Here is a 26,084-nt window from a genome sequence, read left to right as displayed (position 1 = left end):
GATAGAAATTGCTCCAGACAGGGTGGTGAGCTGGGCCCTGCTATTTGGGTAAAATCTTAGGGAAGTGTTGAGTCTGAGATGAGTTAATTGTAAAGTGTGTGTGAGAGACACATTTTAAGGGTCAGTTGAAAATTTGGCAATGACATGATTTTAAAATCACCTTTAGGACTGGGCCATCATTTTGATGGGGCCATCTTGTTCATCAGCATTCACAGAACACACAGCTGCTATGGTTTAACTGTGCCCTCTTTTCCTATAAATGAGTTAAATCAACAACCTGATGACTAGCAGGGTAAAATGTGGCAGAGATGCTCCTTACATCCCAATCCTACTTCACCTTCAACACCCAGATCAAATTCCCTTCTCTTGTTGACGCCATTCTCCTTGGATTCTTGTCTTCTTTAATGGACTCCAACATGTACCAGAAGCGAAGTAGAAAGAGTTTTCATGGTTTTGTGGCTGCACAGATCTAGATCTGAACTCCAATCTCCATTTACTCACTGTAGGATCTCAGGCATTTCATTTAACCTCTCTAGGCTTCCATTTCCTCATCTGAAAATTGGGGAAATAATAATACCTATTTCACAGAGGTGTTGTGAGGATGAAATATGATACAGAGTCGAACTGTTTAGTCCAAAGCCTGGCCTGGAGTAACACTTTTAGCCACTGTTGTTACTGACATTCTTCCTGCTTTTTTCACTATTTTTCCTTGTCCTTCAGATTTCTATTCTGAGTTGAATGTGGTTATTTTGAACTTAGACAAAAGCTTTTACATTTTATTCCCTACTGGTATTGATTTAAAATATGCTTTATTTCCAATGAGAGAGCTTTTCTTGAATTTTTGTTAGACACGTGGTGCCTCATATTTTCTCAAACATCATTAAGAACAGAAACATCCTAAAAATTGAAGTCAAGTACATGCAGAAGTTAAGGGTCTTCAGTCTTAAGGCCCTCTGTTGACCAAGCCACTAGAGGCACTGATGACCTTTGCTGGCTTTTCAGTTTTCTGTTGACTCTGAGGCTCTGGTGTTGGTTTAAGGCCAGCTGTTAGAAAACAGTGAATTTATGCTTTGGTCACACTGTGGGAGTCAGGCTCCTGCTAAGAAAGGCCTCCAGAAAAGCCAGGAAGTTGTAAGTAAAGTTCTTTTCATTTGGATGTTGCCAGAAGAAACAGGCTGAGAACAAAGACCATTATTATAAAATACTAAAATAAATCATTACTCATCTTCAAGCATTAACAAACTTAGCACATAGTAGGTGCTTAATAATCACTTACTGCATGATAAGCACGACACTTCTTATGTGGAGTCTCCATTTACCTGGAGACAGGCCCTTTCTGGAATGGTTGATAATAGTCAGTCCTCCCTACCCAAACCCCTACAAAAGCCTATAAATAAATGTTCACACAATTTGAAACTTGTCATTTTATTGACTTTACTCATTGTCCAAAGAGAAATTCCTGGTGATATATATATGTGTGTATATCTACATATATTTATATATATATACACACTCTATATACAGCACCTCTCTCTCTATATATATATGAGTTAAATCAACAACTCTTTATCTATATATATAGAGAGTGTGTGTGTGCATGTGCGTGTGTGTGTGTGTGTGTGTGTGTATATATATATATATATATATACACAGCCTCTATGGGTCTGTGATGGGAGAGGCTGGTACTGTGAAACCTAATACTAATCTCTTTTTTCTTTTCTGTATACATGGCCTTTTTCAGAGTGCACACTCCCATCTATCTGCTGGGGGAATGGGAGGTAGAGTAGGAAATTAGGATTCTTTCAATAGCAATTTTGAGTCCCTAATAAGGCAATTGTGAGGAAAAATAAAGATTTTAGATATATTTATGCTGCCATTAACACAACAAAACCTAGGTCTGGACTTGAACATGGAGATTGCTAGAAACCAAAGAGAACTCAGGACAGAATATAAGGGGAATTCACATAAAACAGAGAGAAAAAGTACAAAGAGGATCTCCTCTTCTAATTATGAGAGTGAGAGGGCAGGAGAAATGGGGCAAGAGACAGACCAAGGTCTGCGGTGACCATCCACTCTTGGGGGTGAAAATAAAGGAGGAGGGCACTATTTCTATCCAACTAGGCATGGACCAGCCTGAGAACACTGGAGCCAGAGGCCTGCATCCTTTGATGCAGCCTAAGAAGGGTTGCGATTCTCCAGGAGAATCTCCATAGTCAGCTCAGGCCCGCCTCCAAGATGGTGATGGGGAGGGCCAGCATAATGCTCCCTTAGGGCCAGATGGGGCCAGCTGCATGTCAGTGAGCCCATTCAAGGACCCACAGACTACACCTAAGTAGCCACAGGTCCCTCATGAGGACACAGCGGACAATGCCTGAGCTACAACATCACATAGAGCCAAGGGATAATACAAGGAACTGAGCGCATGGATCCCGGAGCCCTTCTCTTCCTTCTTGCTCCTCTTCACCATTCCATTTAGTATGTGTCACCTCAGATGGGAGCAGTGGGTACAAGGAAGAAATTGGATGAATACATATCTAAAAGAAAATAAATCATTTAAATGAGACTATTTAAACCAAAGATGCAATTAACAGAGATGCTATCTGGCAAGTTTAAAAACACTATCATCTGCTCTATCTCCCAGGAGGGTGGGTATAGTGAGAAAGACTGGATAGCTGATAGAAAATACTGTACGTTTTCTTTGCACATATGTGTAATAACGTTAAACTATAACACGTCTATACTATAAAACAATTGTATATTTTTAACAGCTCCCCTTTTATACAAAGGTTTTGAGGCAGCTATAATCTATATATTGGAAAACAAACACTCAAGGAAAGATCAAAAGACCTTTAATTAGTTTTAGTTATTTGTCATGAAGGGGCGAATGCTGAATTTACACTTAGTATATGTGTTTTAACATATAGAAGGTTAGTATGAGAAGTGTGGTAACTTGCATTTTCTTTATTCACGGAATGTCAATATTTTTGTGGAAGAAAAGAAGAACTGTCTTATTAATGCCTTTATTTTCAGCACTTCTTAGACTTCCTGGAGCATGGTGTATGCTCAGTTAATATTTATTGAATGAATAAATGAAAATACAAATTGCTTAGCCTCAGAATGGATAGCTTAGAACATTTTTGGGGCTCTCTCAAGCCATTACTGGTGCTATGGGCTGAATGGAAGAGCCAGGGGAATCTGATGTGGCAGGAGGAAAGGGCTCTTGGTTACCCCATCCCCACTCTGACAAAACCCGCCAAAGAAGGAGATGTGAGGACTTTGCTGTGCCTGGACACCCCTACTCCCATAGGCTGTAAGGCTACTGTGAGTGTGTGTGTGTGTGTGTGCGTGCATGTGCAAGGGGCAGTGTTTTCTGGGTATGGGTGCTTGCTGCAGCCTCAGGTGAACGAGTACAACCTTTGCTGATACCCTATGGAGAGGCATCTAAGAATTGAGACTCTGGTCCCAGGGCTAGTCTAGGAGGCAGGGAAAGAGCACAAAAACATCTCAGGGAGGCCTAAATGCTATCCAGTTGTACATCAAGACCATGCTTTTCTTCCCCCTCTAATATTAGAGGTTCAGGGACAAAATCAAGCCAGATAGAAAATTGTAATGGAATTGAGAATGTGATAGTGCTGGCATCATAAAGGAAGACAGTAGGAAGTGAAGTGTTTTGTCTCAGGCCAGACACTGTGAAGCATGGATTTGGCAGATCTGATGCAAGACCCTCCTGATCACAAGGCTGGACTGAATCATGGGCTGTGCCTGGCACATAGCCTTTGTTTGCAAATCAGCCAGTGGCCGAGCCTGAGTTTGCCTTGTGCACTCCTGTGTGCATAATTTTTAAAAACAAAACCTTTTCCCATGCTCTTCAGGAGACTGGCCTTTTGCAATACAGTCAATCAAAAAACATTGCTGAGAAACAACCTACCATGAGAGCAGGATTGAGTCTTGAGAAGATTGAAAAGTGGGGAGAATAATTTAAGACTGCCCAGAAGGCATTAACTAGTATTCTACTTTCATAGATCAACTTTTATAGATTCCATAAGATTATTCTGAACTTCATCCAAATGACAATCACTTGCCTTAATGTCTGGCCAAGTTGTTTCATGGGGTCCATAAATCTCAGATGGCATTACCTGGCACTGTTAGTGATCAAGATCACTGGTTGGCTGAATCTGCACTGGAAACAGACATGTTAATCAACCTAGTTAATTCACTGTAATTAATTACTGAACACTTATATAATTAGCTAACGCTTTTACCTCTCAAACCCAGAGGTAAATGCCAGATTGAAATTGGTGGTTCTCCTCATTATACCTTAAAAATAAATTTGAGAGATATGGCATGGAATATCAAATAAAAGTGTGCTGGTGCCCGTGGTAGTGAGTGAGTATGGTGAGTCTCAAAATTGCCAGTGGTTACTGGGAAGGAGCAGCAGGTAGACCAGCCTGAGATGAGTCAGGAGTAAGAGACAGATGTATTATTACAAGCTATCAACAATAACTACTATCCTAAGTTATAAAGGCAACACACATGTTAAAGACTATTTTGCCTCATAGTCATCATTACCTTTTCCAGGATAAGTGTCCTCAGGAATTTTTTGATATCTGGGCACAGTTGCAAATGTCTAGTTGGTGGTAACATGGATTCCTCAATATAGAGTCCCCTATTCTTTTTCCTTCCTATTCTGTAAACTTTGCTGTCTGACCAAGATGGACCAAAGGAGGCCAATGTGACACTCAAAGAGTTTGCCAAGAATGACTGTCAGCAGGAAGAGGAGCATCTTCTAACATGGAGAACTCAGTTAGGATATGAGCACTTGATTCTTGACTGTGATGCACATTCTTAGAAATCCAAGCATATTAGGAGGTGTCTTGCATTTGCTGCTGTTTGGCATTTATAGACATTTTAGGTTCTGATTCTCCTGAAAGCCATGAGACTATGTTCTTGAAGCTCTCACCAGTATAGAACTTCAGTTGATTGCTCTGGGAGTGAAGGGAAAAAAGATCAGGATGAAGTTATCTAGTTTTCTAGATTTTTCCATCCCCAAAGTGAAAAGTGAGAAGCATTAGCAAAAGTAGTGAATTCACGCCTTTCTTGGCAGAGACTCCGTTTTCTGAAAATACTGTGCTATATTATTCCATGTGGATTAACCCCTGATTCAATAAATTTCACCAACAGCCTACAGTTTAAAGAAAGAGGCCCTGGGAAATACGTTTTTTTAAAATTATCAGTCCTTCTGTGTGAACTGGAATGAGCAAAGTTCAGATAAAGGGACATTCTGAGGTCCTGACTTTGGATGCTTTCCTAACTTGTGATGACAGAGAATGAAAACAAGTTGGTGAGGGGCTGGAGAGGGGAAACTGAAATGTTTGAGAACTGCACGTTCTCGTATGTATTGGACACAGTTTTGAGAAGACCTAGTAGGCGTGTTATAGAAACCAAAAGAGGGCTTGTATCCATATACAGTTTTCTCAAAGCAAATAAGCCTGTTTGCAACATCAAACCTGTGTTGGGATCAAAGACAAATGTAAGGGAAAGGTTCTCACCAATAGTTAACAAGCTAACCAACCTGGTCAAAGAGCTAGGATGGCACACCATCAAAGGGGACCTATCTTCTTGAGAAAGTTCTGCTCTGAAAGCTGGGCTGTGGTATAAAAGGCATGTCAGGGAGGGCGTTTTTTATTTGATAGGAAAATTTAAAACACTAAAGGAAAATTTTTCTTAGCAATTTCACAGGAAAACCTAAGTTTTAAGAGAGGGTATCATTCTAACTTGGAACTGAACTATTATGACTAGATCTATAATAGCAAGTCACAATATTTCTCTTTCTTGACATCAATTTAAGAGTGACTGTTCACATAGTAGAGAGAATGGCTTCGGTTATACCTGCCTCCAATAGTTCCATGAGATCTGATAGGAATACATACGTTGGGTGAGTAATTTTGATTTTCTAAATGTGTTTTGATCAGATGGATGCTCCTTAGATTTTGTATTAAATGATTAGATAATGGGCCTCTACAGTTATCACTGGATACAGCTCATAAAACAATAAAAACAATGCAAAATGTCTTTTCAATGACATTTTTATTCCTTAATTTTGGGGGTTAGGGGTTGGCTCATCTAAGAATATGGGGCAAAATAAGTCAAAAAAACATGCAAAAATTTAGCCAACCTTCAGTAGTAAACAAATTCAAGGTTCAGCCTGGGACTCACTATAGCGTTCAGCCCTTAATTCCAAGACCATGGGCTGCAATTGAGAAATAATTAAAAGGGTCTCTCAGTGCCTGAGGGAGGTTTAATTGTGTTGCAGGATATTGTGGAGTGATTTAATATGCTTCGTGATGGACGTTACAGAGAATTTACTTTTGAAATACCATTTATGTGATTAATCTCATGGGTAGATATAAAATTGCTGAAGCTGTCTACAAATTCAGCTCCAGTTCCTGCCCCAGGTTAACAGAACACAACAGAGCATTAATCATCATGAGGCATAAGGAGATTTTGATGGTTCCCTCTGATTTCCTGAGAGTTGTGTGAAATGTCTTGCTCAGAGCCTCCATTATATCAGCATTTGAGAAAACACTCCATTTGCCCATCCCAAACAGAGGTAGCCTCCTGTATGTTCCCTTCCTCAGGGAAGCCCAGGAGAAAGAGAAAAAGAAAAATTATGAAGACGAAGGTAATGGCAAATGGAAAGACTTCTTCCCAGCCAGCAATTTCTTTTGTTTAGCAATATTTAATACTCATCATGTAGGGTAATTTGTCATGATTTACTAAAAAGACTATTATCTGTGTTAGGAAAGGAAAAAGAGTTTGAAGAGAAAACAACACATACAAACTTATTTAGTAAAAAGAATATATTTTGGAAAAATCAAAGTATTGCAAAAACTACATTCACATTGGGTAGAAATTTGGTGTGAAATCCCAAACAAGCTTTTTCTTTGGTACTGACAGAGTGATCATCTTAGAAGTGCTGCTTGATGAACCCAGTGAAAAAGACACTTCTATAGACAGTCCCCCGGATTTTCTGACTGAGAAATCATTAGACAGTGGGCCAGGGCATCAAGGAAAAGTAATCCTAATGAATTAATGTATTATAATACAAGTGAAAATAATTAATGGCTCTGCTGGTTGGAGAATTTCTCCCCGAAGACAGGAAGAGTGGTATAGATGAGTGATTTTAAAAACACCAAAGCCCAGGTCTCCTTGAGCAAGTCAATCCGAATTTCTAGAGATAGGGTCTAGGGATTAAAGTGCCCCTGGTGGATCTGATATGTAGCTAGAGTTTGGAATCACTGGGGTAGAGGAATAAGACTCTTTTATAGAATAATGATTCATAGATTCAGTCGGGAATCCAAAGGAATATTTCCAGGTCGTGAAAGTAATCTTGGCAGAGTGAAACAGAAAGTGTAATAGAATTTGGAAGAAAAAGTGGATGGCAGTGTTTGTCAAACTATAATGTGCATGTGAATCACACAGAGTTTGTTAAAATGCAGCTTTTGATTCAGCAGGTGTGGGGTGGAATCTAAGATTTTGCATTCCTAAGGAGCTCCCCAGGTGTTGCTGATGCTGCTGGTTCACTGACCACACACTGTATAACAAGGGACTAGGGCTAAATTCTTGCCTCACAAGAGAAGAAAGGAAATGTCCCTTTGCTTTGAGATTTTGAAGCTTGTTCTGTAGTAGTAAAGTGCACTAACACCATGGAATACTTTATTTTGGAAACTAGGTATGTATGACCCAGTAACTAATTAAAAATCTATTACTCTAGATGTTTTTGAGAAGGAAATTAATAGTATTTTGTTCTACTTTCTGAACAGTTCAATTTAATTCAACAATAGAATTTGTTAAAACTTAGGGATTCAAGAAAGATATTTGAGATAGCTTGCTTCAGGGGATTCGCAGTCTTTCTAGGGGGATGGAAACTTAACTACATTACAATGTGAAATGCTATCTACCAGCACTAGCATGAAACAAATGCTTTGGGAACACAGTAAGAAAAATTAAAACTGACCAAGGAGAGAAGATGCTTGGAAAAGCCTTTATGGAAGATGTAATATTTGAATTGGACCATGAAGGAAAATTGGAATTTTGGTAGGTGAAAAATAGAAGAAAGGGGGAAGGATGTTTGAAGGACAAAGGCCTGAAGCAGGGGTTCTCAACTTTGGCTGTACCAAAGATCATTTGAGAAGATTTTTAAAATACTTAATTTTTTTTGATTTAAAATACAGTGTCTAAATTAATTAGTGCCTGGTCAACAGTGTTTTTTTTTTTTTTTTTTAAAGCTCCCTGGTAATTTTAATGCACAATCAAAGTGACAATCAATAAAGATATAGAAAGACACAAGGCTTGGTAAAATGTTTTGAAGTATATGGAATGAAAAGCATGTGGAAAGGCCAGGCATGGTGGCTCACATCTGTAATCCCAGCACTTTGAGAGGCTAAGGTGGGTGGATCGCTTGAGGTCAGAAGTCTGAGACCATCCTGGCCAACATGGTGAAACCTCATCTCTACTAAAAATACAAAAAATAGCTGGGTATGGTGGTGGGCACCTGTAATCCCAGGTACTCAGGAGGCTGAGGCAGGAGAATCGCTTGAACCAGGAGGCTGAGGTTGCAGTGAGCCGAGATGGGGCCACTGCACTCCAGCCTGGGTGACAGAGCAAAATTCTGAAAGAGAAGAGGAGAGAGGAGAGAGGAGAGAGGAGAGAGGAGAGAGGAGAGAGGAGAGAAGAGAGAAGGACAGAGGAGAGAAGAGAGAAGAGAAGAGAAGGCATGTGGAGAGAAATGGGAAGAACAAAGAACAAAGAAGTCCCAGACAGTTCTTGGCAAAGACATCTTGACCCACTGTGGTGTGGGGGTAGATACATTTTATCACTGATAACTCTAGTGGCATATGATTACTACCCAAATAACCAAAAGCTACAAATGATATGCTTCATAAATATGAACTGGATTGAATTAAGGTCATTCTTATAGCCGTCATCAGCTCACTGTCTCACATTTCATGGTATTTTACAAAGAAAAGAGAGGAAAGATTGGTGTTCTAGCTGTACTGCTGTGGTGGGGGTTTGAGCCAGGGCTGTGGCCACTGGGGTGGAAAGAAAGTGGTGTATTCAGCATGGTTGGTGGAGTTCTCAATGGCAGTGCTATTCAAAGTGTTGTCCACAGACCATCAGCGTCAGGACCAATGAGGAGTTTGCTAGAAATGCAAATTCGGACACACATCAGCAACCCGCTGAATCAGAATTTCGAGAAGAGGAGTCCATGAAGTGTCTGGCTGATTCTTATGCATAATACACTTTGAGAAGATAAAATAAAATACAAATAATTTATTCAAGTTTGCACAATTAGGACATATATGGTTGAACTTGTACTGGAACCCAGGCAATCTGAATCCACAGCCCAGTAGCTTATATTCCACAGCCTCCCATGCAAATAAATCAGATGACCATTACAGTCAGAACTGAATAGAAATGGCTGTTTTGTAATTTACTGGTTGTTAATCTTGCACAAGTTTCTCAACTTCTGTAAGCCTTGGCTTTTTTGTCTGTAAACTAAATTATTAATCTTACCCAGCTAATACAGCAGTTATGGGACAAATGAGTTAATGAATTTGTTATATGCAGTTTTCATGCCATTTTCATGCTTAGTGCTATGCTTGGCACATAGTGAGAGCAAATATTCGCCATAATTATTGTTATACTGCATTGCTTCTCAACAAATAATTTAACCCTAAAGGAAGGTTTATGTTCAGACTTTCTTACTTGTGAGCTTTCTCTCAAAATTCTTTTATATCTTCTTTGTGTAATTTTTTTTTTTTTTTCCAGAAAAAGGTTTGTTCATGTTAAAAATCCTTACTTGGATTCAATGGATGAAGACATTCTCTATCACTTGTATTTGGGAACAAAAACACACAACCTACCAGCAATGTTTGGAGATGTAAAGGTAAAAACATTTCTAATTTCAGGAAAAATGATTCAGTTTTTTCTACTAACTTTTCTTCTTACCTTGCCAAAATACTCTATACACCATTGGCTAGCAAAGTCCCAATAGGAACTAAAGTCACACGCATTCTCTGAAACAATTTGGAATGTGTATATCATGAACAATCATTTCCACCCCAACAAGACATAAAGGTTCCCAAACTAAATCTAATGCAAACATGTTATTTGACTACTCTGGTCCCTGGAGATAAACACAATTTTATTGACAATACTGCTGGGTGTTGAGAATTCATTATGTTTTAACAGATTCAGCTCACTATTTAACATCTACATTTATAGCTTAATCTCACTAGTTCTCATTTTATTAAATCATAAAAATAACCCAACAAAACTAACAACATTATTTTACTTCTGTAAAATAATCATTATCTAATATTTCATATTAAGATTTTGTTTCATAAGAAATATTTCATAAAAATTATTTATTAAATACTACATAAAATTGTACTTCTGCATTATTTGTTTTATCTGACATGTATTTTAATTATATAAGCAATTTGTGTTCCTTATTTAAAACAGGGAATACAAAAAAGAATATTATTTTTAAAAAACACCCAGTAGTCCTACCACCTAAACATAGACATGATCAACTCATTTATTGCTTTCAATCATTTTTAATGAATAGACTTTAAAATAGTTGTAACTATATAGCTGCATTCTACACTTTATCATTTAGCTTTACATCATTAACATTTCTCCATATTATTACATTCTTCTGAAACATATCATTTATGGGTGTCAAGTGGTGTACCACACATTACAAAGACTATTATTAACTTTTATGTTAAAATATTTTCAATTATAAACAGGACTCAAATGAATATTTTTGTACCCGAAGATTTTCTACATTTAGGTCAGTTTGCTTAGGGTGATTCACAGAGATGCTCAAAGAGACTGAATTTTTGAAGAACTTTGTTTTCCAAAAGACTATATCTATTTACAGTTGCACTAATGGAGAATCGTGCAGTTTTCATCTGACTTTTTCATTTCTTTGGCAATAACAATAACAAAAATAAAAGCGTCACATGTACTATCTCACTAACATCTGCAGATTTAGCTCTTTTAGGTGGGTTTAGCAGATATTAACTCTCTCCATAAAACAAGAAAATTAAGTTCAGAGAGGTGGAAGAAGGTTACAGTTACACCACAGAGTGGTAGCGCTGAGACCTGGACCAAGTTCTTCCAAGTCCAATCTCCAGGGTCCTTGCTCATTGCACTAAGAGGACCCTTTGGGTCACAGTAACTCAGGATCGTCCATAGTTATTTAATCCTAGCTCTTTCACTTACCTTTGGGTCAAGAGGCAGGTGAGAAGAAGGGAGGAAGAAAAGGGGGAGGTTAAGAAGAAGGAGGAGGAAAAGGTTGGAGGCAGAGGAAAAGGAAGGGAACAAGAAAGTAAAGGAGGGAGGGAAAGAAAAAATGGTTGGAAAATGAGAAGAAATCGATCTACAATGCCTATGGTCAGTAGGTGCTGAGTGGCCTTCTCCCACTCCCTCTCTCCTAGGCAGGAAGGTGTGAGGGTGTGGGTGGGTGTCCTTGCAGCGAGGTGACCCACCGTTTCTTCACTCCTCTCCACGCTGTGCTCCTTGACTTTGTGTCGCCTCCCTCTATCTTGCGCTTCATCTTCTCAATGTAACCTCTTCCCCTGCTGCTGTTTTGGTTTACTTATGCTCCAAGAGTCATTGATCAAGGCGGTCTTTAATACTCAATAATCAGATTGTACCAGAATTCAAATGTTAGATTTGAGGTTCATGCCTCACAATAATATCCCAGGACCCTTGTCTAGAGATGACTCTGATTAACTGAAAGACTTTTCATAATTAATGAACTAAGACACATAGCTGGTTAATACATTTAAAAGACTTGAGACATGTATTTGAGACAGAAAGTGATTTGCTAGCTACATATCTGGGTTTCTGTCTCTCTTCTACCATTTATGGAGTGCTTTCTATATATCAGACTCTGTGTGGCACGTGTGAATGGTACAGTCAGTCCCCACAGCAACTAAAGTAGTTATTATCTCTACTTTACAGATGAGAAAACCCAGGCTCAAATATATACATAGTGTTATAACATATATATAATATATGTTTATCTGTAATAGCACAACACAGCTGGTAAGTGAAACAACTGAGATTAAACCTTACGTTTCTCTGAGTAAAAAAAAGTAATGGCTCTTTCTCTGTTCAAATGAAACAAAACAACACAAAAACAAAAATAAAAGCACTATGTTTTAGTACTTTTTAGTACTCCAAATATTAGTTTCTGGGAAATCATTGGGATGGAAAGCTTTGTTTTAGAGATAAAAATAAAGGGACTCACATGTATGTATTTCTCTCTCTCATGCGCGCGCGCACACACACACACACACGCACACACATAGTTGTCCCATCTCGATTATAATCCCAGGAACCAGACCTTCACATCTCTGCCTGTCCAGATTTTGTTCAGCACTTATTCTCACACACTGTCTATCATAACCACTATCCAACCTTATACATTCACCACCCACCTGGTTGTGAACCTTCAGTAAATTATCTTTTGGATACAAAGATATGCTCTGTTTCAAACCTGTTTATCCCATCAGAGAGCAACTCTACTGATTGAGCCACTTTGATGACTAGGAGGCAAAAGAGTGTGTGTGTGTGTGTGTATGTATAAATTGAGGAGCAGGTAACCTAGTTCCAAATGATCAGAACTGGCCATTTAACCTGAACTAGAATTTTTTCAAGGCAGCAGATAAAGTCTGATTTATTCTCATAGATGGTTTCCTCAGAAACTTGCCTTCCTCCAGCCATGTTCTCCTCTTTGAATGAGAACATTCTACATTCAATTTCTTGAGTCCCTTAAATCTCAGGGCAGCAGTCCTGGCTCAGAAAAGAGGACATAATCCATCAGTACCTGAAAACTCAGCCTTGTCTTCACAGAGATGATAATCATTATTAATAGCATTATCTTCAAAGAAAGGAGAACTCTGGGTGTATAAAGTTGAAACTTCAGACTCCAGTAATCGCTCCCATTTCTTTCATATTCTTACCATATTTAAAAATTTTTGCTATGTGCTACTGCAAAATCTCAATAGCTTAATACAAGTTAAGTTTACTTCTCACTCACATTAAGTACAAAGTGGGAGTTCTTGGTTGATGGATGGTTTCCCTACAACTGAAGATTCAAGGACCCAGGCTCCTTCCATAATTGTGACTCTGTTTCCTTCAAGGCATAAATTGCTATTTTCCAATGTGTCAACATCTGTCCAGCAGATGAGAGTGACAATATGTAGGGTCACCAATACATCCTCCTTGTAGGATAGGAGATTTCTATGGGCTAGGACTGGAAATGGTACCCATTACTTCTGCTCAAATTCTAGTCCCTGGAACTCAGACACATGACCTTGTCTAACTGGAAAGGAGGCTGAGATGTTAAGTTTAGCTGGGTGCCCAGAAAGAACAGCAAACTGTTTAGGTGAACAGCTAATCAATCTCTGCCATACTCACTAGAAAGATTGAGACAATTAATACATACGGTGGAGGATCCTTAGGAGTTATCTATTTGATATCAACGTCCAAATATATCTTTTATAAAATCACTAACTGGTATCCTCTAATCTCTCACTAGAAATTTCTAGCAATATGCAAAATTATTACTTTATAATACCATATAATATGCATTTTGAATGTATTTATATTCCCTTGCTAACATAGAAAATGCATAAGATGCAATAGACCAGATGAATACAACATGGCATAGTTAAGACTTTTAAGACACTAGGGGTATCTAAAGCTGAGCTTTTTTCTGGCAGTCATTAGCTAAAGTCCTTAACATATCTTTGTGATGCCTCTGACTCCTTCCCAGTGTGTTTCTAACTTCTTTGATAAAACCAGGACAATTGATCATTTTGTTTGAGACATAAACACCGTAAATGTCACTTAAGGTCAATGTTGGTTGGTGGTCTTCAGCCATATTTTACTTCTCATTAAAGCAGCCAGACTGAAAATTGTGTCCAGAGGTGATGTTTAGTGAGTCTGGTTTAGGAGTAAGGAAGGCTTTAAGAACCAAGATGCTTCTGTCTATGCATATGATCTTTATGTCTCCAGAAATATTCAGAAATTCCTGTTGATTATAGTCACATCTACAGTTCAAAGGACAATTCAAACCACAAGCTATTCTAACATCTGTTTTGGTTTTATGGTCAATCTGAATAGTTGTAATTTACATTCGCTGGCACCACACAATGAGGTTATTTTCAAACTACTGTACTGTGTTTAAAAAATTTCCTTGGACTTAGATCGTGAGCCAAGTCTTAACTATCCACATCAACAAAGAAGAAGATTCCATGAATTATTAATAACAAGTTTAAAACTCACCTGAAACCATAGTCTTAACCTCTTTGTTACCAGTCTTTATGGCTGACTTCTATTGCAGTTCATTACTAGCTTAAGGCTTCATCAGAGAAACTCATAAGAAGGCAGAGAAAAGACAATATTAAGGGTAGAAGAGAAGCAGAGGGCCTGGATACAGGGCTAATTACACCGCTAATTGCGAAAGAGCGTAGCTCGGGAACTATTGCTAAATGGAAACAGGATGCATCATGTTATCAGACCACCCAATAGTTAGAGTAAATCATTTGTGAATGGGGCCACCTATTCTATAACCGCAGTTAGGTATTTCATTAGACAGATATTCTTTATCCCTGTAATGGACCTCGTCAGCCCTCCCGATCCTCTGTCCAATGCTGCCCACATCAGCTAGATACCACCAACTGCCTTTTCCTTACTAGAGGACCCAGACCAGCTTCATTTGTACTAAATTCTGCAATATAGGAATAGTAAGCAAGTTCAGATGCAGGAACAGAAAATTGCTACATGATATATAAATTAATGGTTACCATTTGTCCATCACTGAGAACGTGTCTGGACTTGTGCAATGTCCTTTGCCATATGCAATCTCACGTTCTTCTTTCAAAACTCTCTGAGGGGTACTGTATTTTTCCTATTTTGGAGATGGTCTGAGGCACATAGCTTATTTGTGTGACACTGAGCAAGCTTCTTACTCACTGATGGGGTTGGAGTTCAAAGCCAGGTTTACCTAACCTCAAAGAGCAGACCCTCCACTATGTTGTCTTCTCTCTCTTTGCATTTTCCTCACCACTTACTTCAGAATCCTGGAGGATTTGACTCTTGGCTGTGGCCTGTGCTTCCTCTCGGGTGTGAGAGTCTGCCAGTGCTCACCCTCTTGTTGCCGACCCCTAGTGCTTCTCTGCTTCTCTCCCTGGCATCCACCTCTCCCATTCCTGGTCCCTGGGGCTAGTGTACCCCTAAACAGACTGTTGTATGAGTAACTGCCAGTCAACTGTATTGCCATCTTCTATTAGACATCCTTGACTGCAACACCTATCCTAATTTCAGAGAAGGGAAAATGTGAATAAAACAAAAACAAAAATAAATCACTGGAATTGATGAAATGCCACAGGGAGATCCCGCATTTACAATAATAAGGCTTGTTCCATGAGAATTTCTTCTGAATAAGAAATTTAAAAGTCTTGACATGATTCCTTTAAAATTTTAAGTTCACATAATCCATTTCACACTACAAATTCATGACGGGGGATGGGGAATCAGAAAACATACCTAAAACTGGTAGTTCTCCTTTTGCTCTTGTGTCACTTACATGCTGTGGCCTCAGAACTTACATCCTAAGCATATGTCATGGTAATGCTCAACAACAGGCTGTCTATGTCAATTTAAGATGCTGGTTGGTGTTCACTATAAACAAAAACACCAGGAAACACTTCCTTGAATAATATCAACATTTATTTTGATTTTGTGATTTTTTTTTTTTTTTACTAATTTAGCGCATAAAACTTTGCATCTGTTGCCTTATTTACAGGTTGATGCAAAATAGCTAATTCATGGAACATAAACCATGACATCTACACACACTCTTAAGTAAATTAACTAAAAAGTAAAATAAAAAATTAGAGTTGAAACTGACCCGTGGTTCTTATCCCAGTTACTATGGCAGGCCCTTGTTTATTTTTATTAACAGTTTGTCTGTGTTGGTGGGAGCCCCAACAGAATGAAAGCATTTGCACTGTTTATGCACAAGGAGCTTGGGTTGGAGGAAGCCGAAGAAGACATAAAAGACATCTGTGCTGGGACAGACAGATACTGTATGTACAAAACCGGGCCTGTGCTCACCATCAGTGTAAGTATCCATGGTTGCATTTCAGCTAGTCATTGGAGGCTAGAGAAAAAAGTGGGAACTTTTACATGTAGGAGTTCCTTTTCCCTCCTGCTTTACATTCTTACACAATTAAGCTAGGTGTCCAGGTATGAGTTCCTTATCGGAAAAAGCCCCCGGGGCAGAACATGGCATGCAGCATCATTTTTGTTTATTAGTTACCACTTAGGTATTCAAATTAGGGGGAAAATACTCAAAGCACCCTCCTTTCTCTTTACTTTGTAACTGGTTAACACCCCTCACTCCCCCCACCCAACGGCAATTTTCCTTCCTCTATCCCTTACCCAGCTTTGGGAATGTTGAGCTTTTAGTACACATAGGCTAATTTTCAGGACTGCTAAAGTGCTGCTGTTTAACACCATGATAAGCTCTCTGAAAAGCTGCTAATGCATTTCTACTGAGCTCTTGTGAATTACTCTCCTGCACTTAGAACATGTGAACAGTTATGGAAGCACACAGTGTCCTAAGACAAAATGAAAGGGGAATGATTTGCAGTTTTAGGGAACATGCAGACCATTTCCCCCTTGGACTCAGCTGGGCACACACTGATGAGGGCGTATGTGCATAGGTGTCCAATTTGCCTTCCCATGTTTGTCTCTCTGCACAGGGCTGTATTCTGAAGCAATAACTCTGAAGCCATCACATTTTTGGGCAGTGCAATCCTCATAAGAGGCACAGGCAGGCATGCCAGGGGACAGGGGAATAATCTCCTGCACAGGGTGGCAATTCTAAGGAACTGAGCTGTAAGTGGCTCCTACCAGAGGGAATAGGCATCATCCATTGATTGCCTTACAGTGTGGACGAGCATTGATGAAAACCTGGGGTAAAGAAGAAAAAATTATGCAACAACAATGAACAATGTGACAGCTAAATTGATCTCCTCTCTGGGCCAAGAGTGCCTGAAACCTGTTCAAATGGGAGAATCCATTCAATTATTCGCTTGTGCATTCAATAAATGATTACAGAATATCTACATTAGAAGGAAGCTGAGTATCCACTGATCTTGGCAAATTTTTTCTTACCAACATTTGCTGGACTTTTAGACTATAACTGTTTTTTGTACAGTAAATGGAGAAACACAAAAAAGTTAAGTTTCTTAAAAATGTGACACTGCCATAAATAAGCAGTAAAACTTCAGAGTAAGAAATGAAAACAGCAGTAGACCGATCCTGCTGTCCTGTCTGGGAAAAAGACCTGAAATACGTGTCATGCCAAGGTTACCAATTAGAAATGGGCCTTACTAGGCAGGCAGGGGACTAACAACTGTGATTCCTTCTTTGAAAACTCTTCCTCTCCAGTAGCGGTTGAATGGGGTGCATGTGTGTGAAAGAGAGCTCGAGTCCATTTGTCATTTCATCAATGCGTCACATAATAAGTGACAATCATTAACTTACTAAATGTCTGAACTGGAAGGAATCTAATAGATCAAATAATAATTCATCTAATTATAGTAAGAAAATTAGGTAAGAAAAAATAATACTGAGCGAGTTTATTCATTAGTCACAGAGACAGTTCCAAAGTCCCAGACTTGTTAATGTTGGATATACAAATCAATACAAGTTTGATTCCTGGCTCCAGGATGCTTACTAAGCATTTGAAAGTCAGGGCATATTCAGTGGGAACCAGAAAGGGGGAACGCAGAGGTTCGAAACTTCCATAGCTCAACATTCTTGATAGAAGGAGGAAGCTCAGGGGAAAACATCATGGTCATGGCCAGTAGTTTTCCAAAGTCTTTGTATCCAAGAGTAGGACACATTGAGGAGCACACTGGACTCTCTGCTGTCATGTCAGGAGTGAAGTTACTACCAGTTTTGAATTCAGTTCCAGTTTCTACAAATTACAGAATGGAGGATCTTTCTGGAGGGTTATTAGGACATCGTGTAGCCACCAGGAGTTGCTAAATCCTCTAGCCTGTGTTGATCCCTTTCCTGGTGACATTGATTCCACTGTCGTGAATACTGAAAAAAACAGGGTTATGGTCATGATCTATAGTAATTTAAACTCACTTCCACATTCAGTATAAGTTTAAAATTGTGAAGTGGGGAATCTAGCCCACATTTCTACCCTGGTACTTTTCAGAGCACACAAAATTAAAAGCAAATGAAATGGATTCACTACTTCATTTAGTATGGTTGAAAAGGACTCTTGACTTGGCGGCCAAAATTATATTTCCTCAAAATCAAGTCAATCGTGCAAAAAGCTCTTTTTCAAAGGCTCATCATGAAGAGCCCAGTGGGAAGATGGGAAATGGCTCTGCCCTGACACACCTGTATACTATACCATCCCCACCTTCTGCTCTTGCTGATGAGGGCTGAAGTCAACAGAACTGGCAGCGAGATGCCTCCCTCTGATCTTCACAGATGGATACATCTGTCAGCATGTCATGTAGGCGCCAGTTAGGGAGGACTTACGTTTTCCTCAGCATTGGCAAAGTCTTAATGATTATGTAAATTTATCTGAGGCCTGTTAACTTGTAATGAAGGAAGAAGATATGTCCTGTTCATGTATCACTTTGCAAGATGTATGAAGACTTTCTCTTTCTCTCAAAAGCACGGCATGGGCACCCCCTCCATTTCTATTATGCTTCATGAACTCATCAAATTACCATGCATGATGCTGTGATGTCACCATTATTAGAATTGGTACATCAGGGGGAATAGGTGAGACGGATTGATTTCTATTAGAATTGAGTGATCCTTACACACGTGGTAGCTGCCAAAATATACCATCCTATTCAGAACCCAGCAGAAGCCCAGATGGGCTAAAAAGTGTCAGAAGGCTGGACTTGAGGAAATTTAAGGAAATCCACCCACATTGCCTTTTTCTTTTCTTCCCTTTTTCTTTACTGAAACCCACAGGGAGAGATCTCACTACCTATTGCAGGATGGTCTTAGGTGTTTATAAAGGGAAGAGTAGAAAAATTGCTAGAAGATGTGTTTTGAGGGTAGGGGTAAATTTCAAGTCTTAGGAATTTTTTTGTTGTTTTTGTTTTTGAGACAGAGTCTCACTCTGTCGTCCAGGCTAGAGTGCAGTGGTGCAATCTCAGCTCACTGTAAGCTCCGCCTCCTGGGTTCATGCCATTCTCCTGCCTCAGCCTCCTGAGTAGCTGGGACTACAGGCGCCCGCCACCACGCCTGGCTAGTTTTTTGTATTTTTAGTAGAGACAGGGTTTCACCGTGTTAGCCAGGATGGTCTCGATCTCCTGACCTCGTGATCTGCCCCCCTTGGCCTCCCAAAGTGCTGGGATTACTGGCGTGAGCCACCGCGCCCAGCCAGGAATTTTTTAAAGTGACAGAAATAAGTGTGTTCAAGTAAAAAAAAAAAACACACAAAAATTTCCCAGTTTTATCAGCTAAGTGAGCAAACTGCGAAGCTCTTAGAAAAACATTGCTTTTTGCCCACATCAGTTACTACATCACCTCTATTGGCTGTATCTTTTCCTCATCAGTACACCAGAAAGAAACCGGGCCACGCTTTCAGGGAAGGCTTAAGTGATGCTTCCTAAAGTTTTCACAGAGCCTCCTGATCTCCCTTCTTCTTTGGCTTCTCAGGCAGCTGTAAAGAGGCCTTGTTTTTGCTTCCAGAATGTGTTGTGATGAAGTTTTGAGGAAAAGTCTTCTTATTCAACTTTTTCTTAAGGAGCACATCTTGTCAGGGTATGATTTTACCATGTCACCAAAATGCAAATACAGACTGCACATGGTAAATGGAGAAGTTTGGTTGACAGGGCAACAGAACTGAATGGGCATTATAAAAAGGGCTGAGATTTGGGGAGAGAAATGGTTGTAGAATTAGACATTTATGGAGCAAAAAGGGATGTCAGAAATCCTCACACAAATAGCTGGAGAAGTGCTGTGTTCAACATCACAAAGCCACCATGGCTGAGCCATGCTTCAGTAGAAATCATACACGTTGGAAAAGATGGTGGCCTTCCCACAGCCGTGGTCCAGGAATAAAGTCCAGCCAAGGCCTTTACATCTGGGAGAAAGTAAGACCTTTGCGGATATCCTTCCAGAGAGAGAAGCAGAGTGTTAGCAATAAGTGTTAGATCAGGCATCCTTCTAGATTGTAGTTTATCCAATACCCCAAATAATCAGTAGTAGGGAACTACTCATTTGGGCATGAATTTCAGATAACATAGCTATTAAATTTGCTCATAATTCTTGGGTTGTGGGTTACAAGGATCTGCCTTCACAGCCCACATTCATGCATTGTAAAGTCCTGACTGCTACAGTTACCACTTGATATTAATGAACACCAGCATGGGCAAGGTGCTCCGATGACCATCCAGCTCTTGATAATGGTCTTTTATTTCATGGCAACATGATACATACAGCACACAATGAAGGCCCATGGATGGTGGCAAATTAACCCACTGTGCTGGTGTAGACCCCTTCAGTTTGAAGTTTTATCAAAAACTTGTATTTGCTTATTTTGTTTTAAGCAGTTTTGCATTTGGAGATGAAAGATGTACACAGTATTATGTTGCTCACATGATCCCTTCCTACATGAGCCAACACACCTTGATAAGCATAAAGTACTCAGTTAAATAGTACGTTGACCTTTAAGAAACCTTAACCATGACATAATACACTAACACATTTAAATATCAGGATGGCATATAAATAACATCATTTTTATGTATATGCTTTCAACTTCCCTCTCAATCACTTTCTTAGGACATTGTGAACAATTCAAGGAGCCACTTACTTGGATTGTTTAAAAAGTATGTGATCGGGCACGGTGGCTCACACCTATAATCCCAGCACTTTGGGAGGCCGAGTCAGTGGATCACTTGAGGCCAGGAGTTTGAGAGCAGCCTGGCCAACATGGTGAAATCTCTACTAAAAATATAAAAAAATTAGTTAGGTGTGGTGGTGTATGCCTGTAGTCCTAGCTACTCTGGAGGCTGAGGCAAGAGGATTGCTTGAACCTGAGAGGCAGAGACTGTAGTGAGCTGAGATCACCCCACTACATTACAGCCTGGGTGACAGAGCAAGACCCCATCTCAAAAAAATAAAAATAAAAATAAAATAAAAAAATAAAAAATATTTCACCCAACAAGGACCTATCATCAGTGGCCACCTTGGGTCTCTAGTTGGATCTTCTAAAGCATTTTGTAATTAAGTCTACTTTGATCAATATCAAAATTTATGCCACCCTGAAGGATAAGGCTATACTCTATAGCAGGGATTGTCAAGCTTTTTCTGTAAAGGACAAGATAGTAAATATTTTAGGATTTGCTGACTGTGATTTCTATTGCAACTTCTCAACTCTGCCACTAGAGCTTGAAAGCAGCTATAGACAATATGTAAATAAATGGGTGTGGCTGTGTGATAATAAAACTTTATTTACAAAGACAGGATTTCGTTTATGAACCATAGGGTTGCAGAGCTATAACCTATGGCATCTTTGTGAAAACATTCACTCATTCGACAAATTGTTATTGAGTACCTATAATGTGGCAGGCACAGAGCTAGACCAGGAGAGAGCAGTGAACAGACACAGTTCTTGCCTTTATAGAGCTTATGTTCTATCAGAGAAAAAAATAAATGGGTAATTATAAAAATTGTTAGGACAGAGAAAGTCTAGGGCAGATATGAAGATATATCTTCTTATTCAGGCTCTAAATAGAAATGAGACTGGGTCAAAAGCTGGGTCAAAACTGGGCCTGGGGAAATTTCGTGTAACCTATCTGTGTCGCCTTTGAATTTTTTCATTTGTTCGCTTCCCTTCTGTGGATTCAGACCTTTTTCGGGAAGTAAATTAAGCTGCCACCTGAAGAGTGACTTGGTGTGTGCTGGAAAGGTGGGGGCGGATGAGAGGGCACGCCAGGCAGGGACACTAACAGTTGGCAGAAAACAGTTTCTTAAGTAAGCCCAAGTCCCTTGAGCATCCCAGACTTCGTAGCCATGGAAGGTCAGCCAAGAGGCCTGATTTACATGGAGTCGGGGAGGGAACAAACGTGACAAGAATCAGAAGTAAAAGAGGATAGAGATGCAAAGAAATTACAGTAATCAAGAAGTCACAGAGAAGATTAAATATTAAGAAGTCACATCACTTTATGAAAGCTACTTGCTGGCAGGCTTATTTATTTTTTTCCTGACCTAATTTATTCAGATTTGAGCCCAAAGGCTGGCACTAATTTGCATGTCCAAGAGTCATGTTTGTCTTGAAATCTAAACCCCATCACATTGTAAATGTGCATTTGGAAAGACAACAAATGTAAATGCCTCTTCTGAATGTTATTTAATTGCATTGGGAGAAGAAAATAATTTTAAAGTTGAAAACAGGGAGACTCATTAGCAGCTAGCATTAATGTTCTCAGAATTGGTTACATATGCTATGTGTCAAAAGTAAACTCTAAATGATATTCTTCTGTAATCATTTATTACCACATTGCAGGGATTGCAGCAGGGACTGTTATAATAATGGATATAGCTGTAGACTCCTTCTTTAAGCCCCGGTTTGAACAGGTCATTTTGGACAACATCGTCACCCGAAGTACTGAACTTCACAAGGAACTATCTGAAGAACTGTTCAACTGTAGCAAAGAAATCCCCACCTTCCGAACCCTCATTGGACATACAATGTGTACCTATGATTTTTATGAAGGTGAGAACAATTTATAAACTGGGAAGGCAACAGAAAAATGCCAGCAACTCTTTGTTATTCAAACCCATAATTTATATTAAAAGCTCTACTTTAGAAAATTAATATTTTTGGATTAAAAAGGAACCGAAACAGCCTTTTTATACTTACTAAAGCATAAAAACACAAGGACATAACGAGCAGCAGAGAAACACCCAGAATGAATTTATATTGAGGGTGAATTTAATCCTCCAAGAACAAATTGAACACTAAAATGCAATTAGTGATGTTCACAAAATCTTATCTCTGTTTATGCCTTTAACTTAGATTAGCAGCTCTAAGAGAAGGGAAGTATACGGATTCTGTGTTTCTGCCATTCGTCTGTACCTTAAAAGGGATTCTGTCCCCAGGAAAGAGTGGGCCAGAAAATGGGGAGAAATGCTTGGGGAGGAGGTATAAATCCCACTGGATGGTGTGATCTGAGTGGGGTTTTGTCTCTCAGCCATGAGTAAGGGGTCCCCAGACCAAGTTTAGAGACAAATGGAAGGTGACTGTTGTGTAGCAGCGCTTGCTACTAGGGATGAAAGGCCCAGGGGAAGAAACCTTCAAAGACAGACCCCCGACTTTTCTCATCCCAGAAGAAAGAATCTACATAGAGTCAGTACCATGCCTTGAAGGGCATTCTGAAAATCTGGCAGTATAGTTATATTCTTTACAAAATCCATACTATTTCATTATAAATTATTTTTATTTTCCCTTTGGATCAAACTTAAAATACTATATTGAATTTTAAGAAATTACGTTTGGAGATAGGTCATATTATCTATACATTTTACTTCCAGTTAGTAAAGGTGGTTTTACCATATAGTTGTTGTAAAATAGGAGGGCTGTTGGGGTCTGAAAGGGCTGAGATCCTCTGTTCAAGCCCACTGACTCACAGTCCCTCCATCTCGAGGATCTCTCACTGATATGTTAAGCAGAGTTTGCAAATGGCAGCTTGTTAAAGTCAATGTTTCCTTTGGCCTGCACAGTATTTTTTAAAATGTGAATTATTTTGCCAACATTTACAATATCTGGAGATGTTATATGAACATCCACATTTCTGGCTTTTTGGAAGAACTAACATTTAAAAATGTAGAATATATGCATGGCAGCCGTGGCAAGCTCTGACCCACATCTGGGGCTACGTTTGCTGAGGGTGGGGTGAGTCTGCTCCCCTCCGACCAGACACTTGCGTCGGCATTACCTGCGTGGCTTCTGCGAGGTCTTGTTTGAATCAGCTTAAATCGCACTCTGTCAGAGGTGTCGGCAGGCAGCTCTAATGAGAAGAGAAGGAACAAGGGGAAGCAGACTGCCAGGGGTGAAAGTAGCATGAAAGAGTTAGAGGAAAGGGAGAAAAAGAGAGGAAAGAGCACCAAAAAGGGGATTGTGAAAATAATGGATGGCAACAGCGTGCTATTAGCCCATTTGCTTGAATCAAGGCCTTTGCAGGAATGGGGAGGCATTAGAAGGTCTATTTCTGGGTGTGCACAGGGTACAGGAGGAGTAATGACATCAGACTTTCCTTTTCTTGCTTTTGCCTGCATTGGTGGATACAGGTGAAATTCAGTGATGAATGAACACTGGGAGCAGCCTGGAAAGGGAAACATGATCACAAGGGGTGGCATGCAGCCTGAGAGGTGTGTGGAAAGGGGGAAGGCGGACAGTGTCACAAAGGGCATAAGGAGAGGCGCAATGTGCAAACACTGTCCTGATCCTCAAGTAGCTTAGTGTCATTGAAGCCTCTTTTTTTCTCCCAGCACCCATCCCCGGGCCATTCCCCAGTCATTGGAGCAACCTGAGATTTTCCTCAAAGGGCAGCTCTCACAGCAACCTGCCACTTCCTGATTTGCCTGGGAGTGCTGGCTACCGTAGCCACTCAGCAGTGACTGACCCCAGAATTGAGGCCCTCGGCCATGGACGCTCCTTCCTACATATGAGACTCCTGAGCCAGGGACAGCCTCGTTCCATGGTCCTCTGGTAGGAAGAGTCACCCAGCTCAGTTTATCCTACATGGGAAGCACACTGCAGAGTTAGAGACAGCTGCGGAGGGCTCCAGCCAACGGCAAGCCTCTTGTGACGCCACTGCCAGTGGGGTGGGACATCAAGTCACTAAATGTTCTCCCCTGCCTTTCAGGCCAAGGCCGACTAGATGGAGCACTGTGCTCCTTTTCCACAGAAAAAAAGTTAGATTACTTGAAGAGGGCATATAAAGCTGGCGTCAGGAATATTGAAATGGAATCTACAGTGTCGGCAGCCATGTGTGGACTCTGTGGTCTAACAGGTAAGCTTTTCATGAATGCTTAGGGTCAAATTCTCCTCTTTCATGCAGCTACTTTTACACTTTAGGAGAAGAAAAAGGGTCCAGCAATATATTACCTTGTGCTGAATGCATGACTTGTAATTGTATATAATATACATTATCTCATAATATCGTGTGAGTGGCCAGGATGTTATTCCTATTATGCAAATAAGGAAACTAAACCTCAAGGGTCAAAATCAAGTTGCCCAAGGTCAACAGCTGGTTGGCGACATGTTCAGGACTCGACAGCAAGTTCGGTTTCCTTCATCCTGGTAGTGGCTAGTAGTGTCTTTTACAACTGAATTTATCGACACAAGATACAAAAAAAAATTCCTAAAATAGTCCATCAGTCATAATTTTAAATCGCATGGTCAGGGAAGGATGGGAGGAGAATGTGCCACATGGATATCTGGGGGAAGAGCATTCGGATCAATGCAAATCCAAGGCCACAGGCAGGAGCACTCAGGGAGAATTGGAGGAAGAGGGAAGAGATCAGGAGGGGGGACGCAGTGGTGGAGAATGGTAGGAGAGAGGGAAGGTACACAGATTGTATAGAACACTGTGAGAACTCTGGGTGAAACGGAGAGCTTTGAATAAAGAGGTGGCTGGATCTGACCTGTGTGTTAACAGAATCACGGTGGCTGCTGAGCTGGGAAGACCTGAATGGGGTCAAGGGCAGAAGCAGGGAGAAGAACGAGAGGGCGAATGCAGTAGTCTAGTGAGAGTTGATGGACAAAGTGATAGCAGCGGAGATAGTGAGAAGTAGTCAGATTGTAGAAACATTTTGAAGACAAACCCAGCAACACTTGCTGATGACTTGATGTAAATTTGGGGAGAAAGGCAGGAGTTAAAAGCGACTCCCATGTTTATGGCCTAAACTACGGGAAGCATGAGGTTGTATAACTG

The 26,084-nt window shown here is 40.0% G+C and overlaps 1 protein-coding gene across 1 annotated transcript in view; it reads left to right on the top strand.

Annotated features, from left to right (window-relative positions):
• Positions 1–5,683: 5,683 nt before the first annotated feature.
• UPP2 (uridine phosphorylase 2) overlaps positions 5,684–26,084 on the top strand; it is a 30,464-nt gene continuing 10,063 nt past the window's right edge. Inside the window, 7 exon segments of the mRNA XM_011949188.1 lie at positions 5,684–5,935; positions 9,832–9,949; positions 16,052–16,210; positions 18,797–18,849; positions 18,851–18,906; positions 22,652–22,861; positions 25,014–25,160. Coding sequence (XP_011804578.1) covers positions 5,874–5,935; positions 9,832–9,949; positions 16,052–16,210; positions 18,797–18,849; positions 18,851–18,906; positions 22,652–22,861; positions 25,014–25,160 — 805 coding nt within the window. The 5' untranslated portion in view covers positions 5,684–5,873.

This window comes from Colobus angolensis, unplaced genomic scaffold, assembly GCF_000951035.1.
Source record: "Colobus angolensis palliatus isolate OR3802 unplaced genomic scaffold, Cang.pa_1.0 Scaffold292, whole genome shotgun sequence".
NCBI lineage: Eukaryota > Metazoa > Chordata > Mammalia > Primates > Cercopithecidae > Colobus > Colobus angolensis.
Note: the sequence above shows the minus strand (reverse complement) of the source record. Positions and strands in the feature narration are given on the sequence as shown.